General features: G+C 42.7%; 1 protein-coding gene across 3 annotated transcripts in view; it reads right to left on the reverse strand.

Annotated features, from left to right (window-relative positions):
* Nucleotides 1-12,033, reverse strand: part of AP1G1 (adaptor related protein complex 1 subunit gamma 1) — a 43,094-nt gene extending 31,061 nt beyond the window's left edge. Inside the window, exons 1-2 of one of the 3 annotated variants that reach the window (XM_072043832.1) lie at nucleotides 11,644-12,033; nucleotides 1,584-1,787 (exon numbers count right to left, since the gene is read on the reverse strand). In XM_072043832.1, the coding sequence (XP_071899933.1) occupies nucleotides 1,584-1,784 (201 nt within the window). In that variant the 5' untranslated portion in view covers nucleotides 1,785-1,787; nucleotides 11,644-12,033. Of the gene's footprint in view, nucleotides 1-1,583; nucleotides 1,788-10,855; nucleotides 11,253-11,643 lie in introns of those variants that run through there. The other 2 variants (XM_072043834.1, XM_072043833.1) reach the window with 2 other exon arrangements.
* Nucleotides 12,034-12,182: the final 149 nt, after the last annotated feature.

Genomic DNA, 12,182 nt, shown 5'->3' on the forward strand with positions numbered 1-12,182 from the left:
TGTCTATAATGCTGGACTGCCTATCTCCAAGATGCTACCGCTGGAACAGCATCTGCCTTCAACATCTCCCCTGCCCAGTCAAACTTCTTGCTATTGAGAAAGAACGGAGATCATATACTCCACCTACACAACATCAGTACTTTGAAAGATTCCTTCCAGTTATAAGCACCGAGGACATGTTCTCAGCCTTGTGCCCTGTAACTTCCTGAAAGTGCAAATTACAAACTGTATGAGAAACAAGGCTATAGAATGGATGATTCTGTCCCCAGAACAGTCAGCATAAATGTTTGAGATGTAGCAACACCAGCAATAAAAAATGTAACCTGTTTTATCCTTTCTCCACTGAGACCAAAGAGGTAATTTACCCTTACCAACAAAAGCAGAAATTGAAGAATCACTAATCATCCACACACAGGATTAAATAATTGAGTAACAATGCAAAATAATTAAAATAAAATTTAAATATACTCCTAAAAACTGACAGTGTAAAAATTATTGATGATGCTTATCTGTATTTTTATTATTATTGGAGCTCTTAGTTTCTTAACATTTTTGACAGGAAGTTTCTCTCTTAGACCGGGGAACCCTGCCATGTGTAATACTAAGAACAGGATAATTCACTTGCTCTGACGCAACAACACTTTATTCTGTGGGAAGAATCCAATGATATATAGTAAGAGAACTCATCTTAAACTGAAAGCACAGCCCAGGCTTGCTCTTTAACAATAAGACTATTTGAAATTTGATTTCTGTGGTTTGAGTCCATTGCATTAGTGAGAGATGTGGATCAGTCAATCCAATCGCGAATGTGTAGACTGAGAACATGAAGGTACTTTAAGGACTACAGCAATCTGCAATTTGACCGCCTTCTTACTTAGTCTAGGCCTTCCATCGAGCTATGACTAACAGGATGCTTACTGACTTCTAAGAAAAATGGACTATGCCCCAAAGACTAAGCAAAGTTCAACCTGAAGAACATTTTTGAACAATAGTTCAAGAATTCCATCTTCCTGTCTCGCTTTTTCAAAATCTGACTGAGAAACTGTGTCAAAAATAAGCCAAGAGAGTAGGAAAACCCATACTGGCTTTCTCCAAGTCACTTCAGTAAGATGGGAATAAGGAACACCAATTCCTTATTTCTGGCAACAGACCAGCTATTATCTTCCTAGAACAGATTATTTTAGAAGTAGAACAGTACAGAAACACCTTGGAAGCATCTGGTAATTTCCAGAGACAGAACTTTGACGTGACATTTTGAACCCATCTACAAATAGCCATACTGGACTATGGTTTAAGAACTACTGCTCTGCAGAAACATGGGCAATGAGGAGCGCACAGCCTGGCAAAGTCAGACCAACCCTAAGTTCTTGAACAAAATATGTAAGAACAGGTTCCAAACAGCAGAAGTCTATAACATGGTCAAAACTAACTAACACAGATTCAAAATGTGAGTGAAAACAAACATCAAAACATCTCAAAGCAAAACTGCAGCTAGGAATGCTCCAATTTAGTCCATGTACCCAAAATACATAAAGCATACCGGTCTAGGCACATAGCACAGCAAGCATCAAAGACTAACCTACCTGTCCGAAATGTGCAGGGTATCCCAGCATGTGCATATACAGCAGCTTTGCCACATTTCTGCATCGGTAGGTGTTATCTTCCTCTCGGAAGGATGATCGGATAGCAGCACACTCCTTTTGAATCATCTCACGCTCTTCTGCCTGGGTTCTTGCTGTCCGGATGGTCCGGATCAGCTCCCGCAGTCTGATGGGGGCTGGCATCCTCTGGGAGGAGAAAAAGATATCTGTAAGCCTTCTTCTACTGTATCCGATGACTTAATAATTGTCTCAAAGTTTAACATAAGGTTTTCCTTCTTCCCCTACAATTATATAAACAAAAGAATTAAGAAAATACAGGCTGCTTCAGCAGTATGGTTAAAAGTAAACTTGAAAAACAGAAGAATTAATTGCACCTTCCAGGAACATACATTCTCGCAATGTTTTGAACTAGCTATCAAGTGAACATAAAAGTGACTTCTGATCTGAAACAGGCAGAAATGGTATGCAAGGTATGCTCCCATGTTCACATCTTACTCTCCCCAAGGACGTCAGGCTCAAAGAGGATTAATCACAAAAATTGTGACAACTTGGGACAGAAATTCTTTACAAAAAGCAATGCTATTTATTAACTTGCACAAGATTTCAGATAGGTTTTTCAAATAGCCAGGCTTCAAAAGTCCTATGGACTCGCACACTTAATACTTTGAGTGGTGGAATGCAGCAGAAAAAACTGATGGAAGAGCAATCCTATCGGTGTGGATATATTTCGGAATCAAGTTGACACTGTCCCTTTATTAGGCAACAGCCAGAACAATACTTTCTAAAACAAGCCTGTCACTGTATGAAGGAGACTGCAGGAGACAGACATATTCTACACGAACTTCAAGTAGTTCCATTTTACCATATGGAATAGTGATGGTGCCATCTGACCTAGAGAACAATTTATTCTCTTGAATGTTCTTCAAGACAAGAATTACTCTCAAATGAAAGCCAAACTTTAAAACTATGTTCAATGGTGCTGCACACAACCTTTCAGAGGTAGCTATGCCATCATATTTATCTGCATAAAATGTCTTCTACTTTGCTCTCTCTTATTTTCCCCTAGTGATGTGTAACACTCGGTTTGAGGTTGTGGTTGCTACAAAGTGCTCGGCCGGTGTTTTTCATGTACTGGTTTAATAAAGCCCCAAATCTCTTTCCTGGGTGGCAACACTCTGGTTAGAGTCCATCATTTTTAAGCCTGGATTCACCTCCTACCCTCACTCCTCAATATACCTCTCAGATATTTTGACATGCCAAATATCTTTTGTTAGAAAACCAGGGAGAAAGTAATAAAAAATAAAAGCACTACTGCAGGCACATTCCTCTGCAGTCTACAGGTAGTAGTTTCATAATTGTTAAGATGACTTATGAGCAGGCTTATGCTGAAAGAGGTGCTCAATTCCACTCCTTCCATCCTTCTACCAGCAGCTTTCCTGGGACATGGCATGCCAGATAAGGCAACTTGTGCATCTAAAACAGCTTATTTTCCTTTCAACAGAAGCGGTCTTTGAACAAAACAGTTTGACTTGTGCTGACACAAGGCAATGGGAACACACAGCAATGGGAGATCTGAGATGGAGCAGGGAAGAGAAGAAATGTTCGCTCCTGCAGTAAGCAACACAACTGAAGCACAGACCCACGATGAGGCTTTAGATCTTAAACTCCCATTCCTGAGAATACAGGCAACGGCTAGTACAGGTTACAATCAGGGGCGTTTTGCTTGTTAGCTTTAAGTAGAGACTTCTTTGCAAACTTTCCAAAACCCTATCACATGGTCTGCAAACAAAATTAAGCTTGGTATTACTTTACCTTGATAGCACAGGTCCTGTTGCTTTCACATTACATTTGAAGGGCTTATAAATTGCGCAACACTGGTTTGCCCTGCCTGTGACTTGTTACCGGCAGTGCTGTTTTCTTGGCCTGTGCCCAACGAACACCTGTGGCAGGCACATCTGCGGAGGGCTTCAGCACATCGCTGTCAGTCTGGCTCTTTATGTCAAAGTAAAACAACAGACAGCCAGAATCATTTAAGCCAATGGAACAGCACCGAGTAAAGATACCACGCTTCCAAAGCAGACCTTTATAAGAACCTTTATTTTGCATCCTTCACCAATCTAAGGCAGGACTTCATACCTCTCTGAAGCAGCAGAGCAAATGAAATCAAACAGTGGCAATCTGGTATGATGTCACTCTGTCATCATCCATTCACTGGAAGAAATGTATAACCTGTACTTACAAATGCCCTTACGTAAACAATCAACATACCACACTGTAAAGATTATTTTTCCTCCCCATATCACAACAGCAGTAAAACAATGAACCAGCATTTCAGAAAGCAAAGCAATGAAGAATAAGAGTTTTACTCAGATTATAGCCAATTAAAAGGTTACCTCCTTTTCTCATCTGATTGTGTCATACTAATATGCTGTTAGTACAGACACAGTCCAATCCGAGCTATTTCCTAAGAGCAATTCTATCTCTCACACACATCCTGCCTGATAAGGAGAGAGTGATTGAGAAGTGCTCACAAGGAGGACAGCATGAAGGGCAAAAGACAAAGCTACAATTTATTTTCCAACATTAACAACTTCTGTATTTGTGCTGCAACTTCACAACCATACTCCTTTTTTAGTCAATAATTTAGCATTTTTTAAATATATCTTTCAATTTTTTCCATAAAAAGAAAAAAAGTTTTTTTCACACTCCCATCTACAAAAAATTCTCTCTCTCACAAGAGAGAATCACTTCACACTCTTACTCTTTGGGGGTTGAGCTACTTTTTTGTGCGCGCTTTTTTTTTTTAAAAAAAAACAAAAACAAAAACAAAAACATTTCAATGCATAGTAATTGCCATGCGATGTAACAGGTTGGCCTCCTCCTCCCTCTCCATAAGAAAGGCTTTTCTTGCTACCAAGAAATTCTCACAACAGACATTTTGTTTTCCACCCTCAACTGTAAGTCTAAGATTCTTTTGCATGCCAATAAACTGGAAAACTCATCTAAGTTTCAGAAATTTCTGGCAAGTGTATACAGCAGTTACTGCAGTCATGAGGAGATTCAGGACATGAGAATACGTAAATTCAGAAGTATTCCAGAACAGATTAATATTTACCATTATCAACCATTCCAAAGCCTATTATAATGCTAACCTTCAATGTGACACACCTTGGGTAATTCCTGCTGAATTTCTACTAAGCATGACCGTATACACGACACAGTGTGCATACACCCAAACAGTTTAAGCAACATGGTGAAGCTTACTAACAGACTGCACAATCAAGTATGTATTGTCCTCTATTGATGCAGAACAGGGCATAAAGGAGAGATGGCAGAGAACAAGAGCCAACCCTGCCAGGTAAGTCATGAAACAGATCTAACCCAGTTTCCTGTCTCCGTACGGGAAGCAGCAGGTGCATAGGGGAGGTAACAGAGAGAGGGCGTCTCCTCAACATCTTAATAACTGATGGGAGAAGAAGCGCAGCTCCTCAGTATCTCATTAACCGCTGAACGAAAGAAATAGGGATGTCTAAGCAGCAACTTTAATGTCCTGCCCGTTCATCTCTTCCAGCACTCAAAGATGAGCAACACATGCCCCTTGGTCAGCAAGAAAAGATCCATAGCTTGCAGGGCCAGAAAAGCTAATCATCCTAAATCCAAGTCCTCTGAACCAACAAACCAAGTTTTGTGCAGGTATCACAAGACTGACAAAATGTCATTCAGAATCAGTTTCTGTCCCTTCTCCCCGCCCCCTTCTCCCCAGACTCATTTAGCTTTTTGAGGGCCATACATGCTTTTGTACTCAGAATGGTGATCCAGTAAGTCACCAACAATTTCTGTACAATCCCAAATTCCTCTGGATGACTCCTATCCAAGGGACAGGCTGTAACTTAATAGTTAAGCCCACAATGCTAGGACTTGAATGTAGTAAGAAGCATGACTGCAAAACATTAGCACATATTTTGCAGGCTTGATGGAAAAAAAATAATCAGAAGAGCTAGAATGAAGCAACAAGGTTACATGGATATTCCCCCAGGATGGAAAACACCTAATTCACACAAGATAGCAACTACTTTGCATGATATATATCTAATCAGCATGCACTCTCAGGCACACAGGTAAGGAGACAAAAGAAACATGACAGAGAGAGAGAGAGAGAGAGAGGACTGCTCTGGCTCCCTTTTCTTGTTCCTTTCAAGAAGTGTACATAAACCTCCTCTCCCTTTAGTCAAATCACCTCCAAGCATTATTTGTATATTAGTTTTCCAGGATTGTGAGAGGTTGCAGAACAATAGGAAACAAACATTTTTCCACATACACGCTGCCAAGCAATCCGGGACTAGAACCTGAGCATAGTGACAAGCAATAACAGCTAGGTAGGCATGGGGCCTCCTGGGCTCCATGGTTACATAGCTAGCACTCAAGGAAGCAGCAGCATAATAAAAAGCACAAAGAGTGAAAAAGGACTCCAACAAGCCCCCCAAATTGATTTATTGCTAAATAGTTTTGACTTCCCTGATCATATGTAGTATGGACAACATGCAGCACAACCATACCATGGCCCTGCCAAGGCAGTGGAACCTTACAGTATCAAAATTCCACTGGGACTTGACATACAGATTTCACTAAAGGAAGGAAGTAGGGGCATATGTGAGTAACCTGCTTATTGATGAGAGCTAAAACAAAAAGAATACTGACAATTTACAAAATCAAAATATAAATAGAATTAAACAATGTAACTTAGAAGAACTAAAACACGTAAGAAGCAATCTACCAATTTTGACTATATCGTTTTTCTTGAAATTAGAATCTTGAAATTCACACTATGAACCATGCAAAGGATTAAGGTAAATCAGCTTGAGGTGACAACTATGAAGCTATCAAACTGCCATGAACAATGAGATTTTACAGAGCTCTATATTATAAAAATGCATTTTATTGCACTAGATGACTAACAGAGAGGAAACCATATCATGTGGTAACAGCAAACCTGAAGTATAATTTTAGCTGGTTAAACACAGCTTAGAACTTCCTTCAGAGTAGCAGGTCTTGTTTTTCAGGATTAGCTAACATTTTTGCCCTGGTACAGGAACATGTTTTTATTCTTTCATATCAACATAAATGACAATGCAATTTTTAAACGCAATCTCCTTTTTCCTCTTTTTTTTTTTTTTTTATTTTTTTTACAGTAGCAGTACTCCTTGGCCATTTCTTTGCTACCTACAGGCTCTAGAAATCAGGGCTGGTCCCTGAATACCTGGAAAAAAAAACCTAGCAGTTAAGTTCACAATATCTGGTATGATCAACAAAATGTTTCTACCTCATCAAGTCTGCTTTATCCTTCTTATTTTAAAGGCATTAGTCTTTAGTATAGCCTACTACCAAGAAAAAGTTAGACGCTTAACTCAATTAGCTCCAGTGGTTAGGTGGTTGGTGCCTAGATTCCTTGAAACATTTTTTTTCCTGCTCTCTGCATCTTATAAAAGGTGTTAACTCAGGGATTCTCTTCCTCTCCAACTCATGAGTTCTTCCCCTGAACAAACTAATGAAGAAGGTATTCTTTCTTCATGCAACTTATTCTTAGTATATTATCCAAAAGCAAAAAGAAATTGTTAACCAGGAAAAAAAAAATCATACTGTATTAAAAACGTTTAGTTTTAGTCTAAATTATATCTCTAAACAGCTATTTTCTCCCGTCTTGTAGTCTTTTACTAGTTAAGTTTGTGTTGTTTAAAATTTGAAGATTTTATTTAACAAGCCATTATTCCAAAAGTATTTAAGTATAAAACCTCGATAAAAACCTCCCTGAGAATACAGTAACATTAAAATACAACTGTTCACCAAATAACCTTTTATATTTGCAAGCAGCACATGACACAACCGAAGTCCCACACGTAAAATGCTCGAGTGCTTCAGTCAAGCTACATTCAGCTATCAGGAACTGCAGCATAAAGATTTAGGGTACTTAAACATGCAATTGAGTTGAGACCTGCTCCAGTGTAATCCATTCAGAAATGTTAGCCTATGTCTTAAAAAAAAAAAAAAAAAACACCACACACCACCACTTAAGAACTTATTTAGGACAAAATATCACACATGTTTTTAGATTCTGTTGTTATTTCACCTTGAATTCTGGAAACAAAGACATGAAACCCATTGAGGCTCATTGAATTATTTATAGAATGGCTCTACTGTTTGGGGAAAATAGCCTAAATTTTCAATTCAAATAAGGTGCATACAATTTACAGGAAAATCTATAACTGAGTATTTCTGAGCTTGGTTCATTCTAAAAAGCAGCCCAAGACTGTAGAAGCATACATTTTCAAACAGCTCTAAAAAATTCATAATAAGTTGCTCTGTCCCAACTCATCTATAAGCAATCACACTCCTTAAAAAAACAAAACAAAAACAAAAAAAAAACCACTCAAACCAAACAGCTTTTAGGAAGTTACAACATTAAAGCCTGACCCAACTCCAACTGAAATCAGTAACAGAATTCCCCTTCTTGCTTCAGTAGAACTGCATCAAGCCTCCTGAACACAAAAAGAAAGCGTAAGATATATCTAGACTGTATGAAGGGAATAACTGCAATGGTTATCCACAAAATCCCAATAGCCTGAACTCCACAGCACTATGAGCAGGCTTCACACTACTATAAGATACTTAAAACAAAAAAGCACACACACACACACAGACAGCAAAAACAGAATTAAACACTAGAAGTAGAGATCAAGCTGGGAGAGGGGGTTGATTGCTGTATAGTTTAGTGTTATCAATATTTATATGGAAAACATTAAAACACCTAACCAAGCAGCACTGTCGACATCACTAAGGGCAAAGGCAACACAAGAGAGTTAAGAGATAAGCAGCCAACCATACAACATTTGAAGGGGAAAATAATCTCTCTTGAGAAAAAGCTATTTAATAAAACGGAGGGAAGTAATAAGTCAAAAATAAGCAACATCAGGAAAGCAGTAATAAATTAAGGCAGAGGGTGGTTTGATACAATATGATAACACAAGGCATCAGCGTTGCTTTACACTGTACAAAGATAGCTTGGAGAAAAAAAAATGGTCAAGTATGCAAAATATGCCTTAAAACAAGAGCTTAAATGCAGTTTGAGGGGGCAGTGACTGTTCCATGTCCAGGTGCATTTAAAGAACAGGAAGCGTACTGTGAGTGTAACAGAGGTGGGGAGCAGGAGAGGACAGTGACAGAAGAGACCTACACTTTGAAAGGATCCTATAACTCACCAGGCTGAACACAGCACTACTTCTCTTGTTTCCTGCACCTACAGCCAACAACAGAATTTAGTAAGACTAGGAAAACACTTCCGACGAAGCTCCCATTCCTGCACAATGGTACATATACACCAACCCGCACAATTCCTGAACTGGCTTAAAAGGATGCACTGAGCTTTCAACCATTACAAATATTAGCCTCTAACACTTAACAAATAGAAAATGTTTTCTTAAGGACAGAATTAACGAAGCATTGGAAGAAGAGTTAGCACATCTACATAGCTGATGAGCATGATAGACGAGATTTTTTATTTCAGATTTCTGTTTTCATCCTTCCATCACCTCTGACCTATATACGCTACACCTTTGTATTTCTTAGCTGCTTCTAGATTCTTGTTTTTATCTTTAAGCAATCTGGTTATTTTATTTCCTTGCAGAGTTAAAATTAAAAAAAAAAAAACAACACCTGCTTGCTACTACCTTGCGACAAAAACACACGTCTTGCTTTGTCTTGGTATATAGCCTAATGAAAAATGATACACCACATTTTTTCCATTCATTAATACAACTTTGCAGCAGGTAACTTTGGCCATGTCCTAGAAGTTCTTATCTTGTATTTTACCTACAGCATCTCTTCCAAACATCAGAGGCTAACCTTACTACTAGTAGCAATATTAGCAGAGATTTGCTTGCACTCACCTTTTTTTGAGTAACGCCCTCATCATATATTCACTTACTGACTCCAAAGCTCTCATCAAATAAAGAAACACTACTACCACAATAGACCAGATTGTTTTCCTCAGAAAACACCTGAGTATCATCTAGAACAAATTAATATCACTTTCAGTCAGAAGAGTTTGCCCTTTTGGTAAACCAAAAAATCAAACAGCCTGTCTCTGAAACAGTCTCAAGTTATACACATTGCCAACTCAAAAATAAAAATATTAATGCAAAAGAGGAATATGAGCAACTTCAGAAGCAATTAAAATTTTTATTAGCCCTTATATTTTGAAAGGCAACTTTCCAAATCCGAACTGCATTAATTAGTGCACAGTCTGTCTGCATGCCTGAGAACAGACATCTTCAGTTCCTCTGCTGCTGTTGACAACTGTTTTATTCCACAAATAAACTTACTGATCTCATTAGCTTACAACGATGAGAATTCAGAAGTCTGTATGCAAAGAAGCTATCAAGAATCGGAACATTAACCTCCTTGACTCGTTGGCCAGGACACTGCAAACAAGCATACTGAACGACCTCTCTACTCTTATCACAGCGCCATTAGAAAAGAAGGTCAGATTTGCAGTCACGGGAACAAAGGAAGAGACTGCTCCTCTATCAAAAAAGGAGGGAACCTGAAAGCTGACTCCCTCACAACGCAGACTTTCTTTCCCCTTCTCAACTCACGGGAATTTAAATACCTTCCCCTCCTTCTCTCATCATGGAAGAAATGAGGGGATCACACTGCAATCTGTCTCAGAAAAAAAGTCTCTTGCCTTTATTCAGCTCTCACATATCCAATAAAGTTTTCAAATCACGTGCCAAAAAACAAAGTAGGCAAAAGGAAAAAAAAAAATGGCAGTAAAACGGCGCATGCAGATAAACAAAGGAAAAAACAACGAGTATAGTTTAGAAAAAGGGGGGAAAAAAAGTAAAAGGGCATAAAAAAAAACAAGTATACACTGTTAAGTAGAATAAGAACCTGAAAAAAAAAAAAAAGGAAAAGAAACTAAACAACTCAATGTGTAATTTTAAATGCAAGATGCAAGGGGTTCTATGCAGCAAAAAATGTGTATATTTTACTTTGTTTAAGCTATTATGTGTCAAATGCACTTTCAGGTATTGCACCAGAAATGCCACCCCTCCAAAGGGGTTCCCCTGGAACCCCATGCCTTTCCATTCAGGCTTCAAGCATCGGAAACTAAAGTAGATCACTAGGCATTTAAAAGCATCGCTTACCATGTAACGAAACACACAAACGTTTCATTCACAAACTTTCAAAACAATGCCTACCATTAGAAAAAGTCGTAGTTTGTCTCACAGTTTGTGAGACGAGAAAAAGAGAGAACTCCAGCCTCGAGAATGGGACTTGAAACTGTCCTCGCGCTGATTTCTGAGTAACGGTAGACAACTCTAGCGCAGACCCAAAGCTGAAATTTACCGAAAACGCTTTTGGCCAGAAACCAAAGACTTCTGCCTCCAGGAAAATCCACACATCCGCGCCACAGCGCGCAGACCCCGTAAGAATCACGGCCTCACCGTAACGCTGCGGGCAGCTGCGCAGCACAGGCAATACAACGCCAAGGCAAGGCGGATGCAAACGCGCAAACCACTTGTCGGACGCTGAGGCCCCCCGGCGCCAACGAGGCGAGGCAACGCTTCCTCCTGCCACAACTCCGGCGGCGGGCCCTGCGCTCCCCGCGGGTCGCCGGGCCCCCGGAGCAGGGCCGGGGCGGCGGGCAGAGCCCTGCCGGCCGCGTCTCGCCAGCGGCCAAAGGCCCGGGCCCGCCGCAGGCGCGCCCCTCGGCCGAGGAAGCCGGCCCCGAGGGCCCGGGGCCGGAGCGGAGCGGGGCCGGCAGCGCCGGGCAGGGCCAGGGGCCGCGGGCGGGCGGGCGGCCGGGCCCCGCGCCGGCGGAGGCGGCGGGAGGGCAGCGGGCGGCCTCCTCCCGCGGGCGGCCCCGGGAGGCCGCGGAGCGACCCAGGGGTAGCGCCACGAGGCCCGGCGGCGGCACGCGCGGTGCCCGGGCTGCCGCGGGGCGCGGCGAGGAGAGGCGCGGGGCGGGCGGCGCGGCCCCACTCACCGGGCCGGTGCCTGCAGCGGAGGAAGCGGCAGCGGCAGGAGCCGGGCATTCAAAATGGCGGCGGCGCGGCCTCAGCACCGATACGGCAGGCGGAGGGATCCGCGCGCCGGCACGCTCCCCTCGGCCTCCCGGCCGCGACCGGCGCCAGGCTGGGGGCGCGGCCGCGGCCTCCGCGGCGGGAAAGGCGCCGGGGCGGCACGGGACGGGCGGCGGCGGGGCGGGGGGGAGGCGTCCCGCACTACTTTCCTCGGCGGAAGCGCACGCGTGCCGGACCCGCGAGCGGCGCTGCGTTGCGCCGTGGCAGTCGCTGATGACGTCACGCGGGGGGCGGGCCCCGCGCCGAGCGCTGCCCCGAGGTGCGGCCGGGCGGGTCGCGCCGCCCGCAGACTGGGTTCCGCGGCGCCTCGCCGCACGGGGGGGGCGGCGGGAGCGGGAGGGGCCGGGGCCCGGGCAGCCGCCGGCGGCTCGCCCCCCGCGGGCCTGAGTTACCGAAGCCGCGCGCGGCGGCCGGAGGGGCGGGGAGGAGCGGGGAGGAGCGC

The sequence above is a fragment of the Anas platyrhynchos genome, chromosome 12 (assembly GCF_047663525.1).
Source record: "Anas platyrhynchos isolate ZD024472 breed Pekin duck chromosome 12, IASCAAS_PekinDuck_T2T, whole genome shotgun sequence".
Taxonomy (NCBI): Eukaryota; Metazoa; Chordata; class Aves; order Anseriformes; family Anatidae; genus Anas; species Anas platyrhynchos.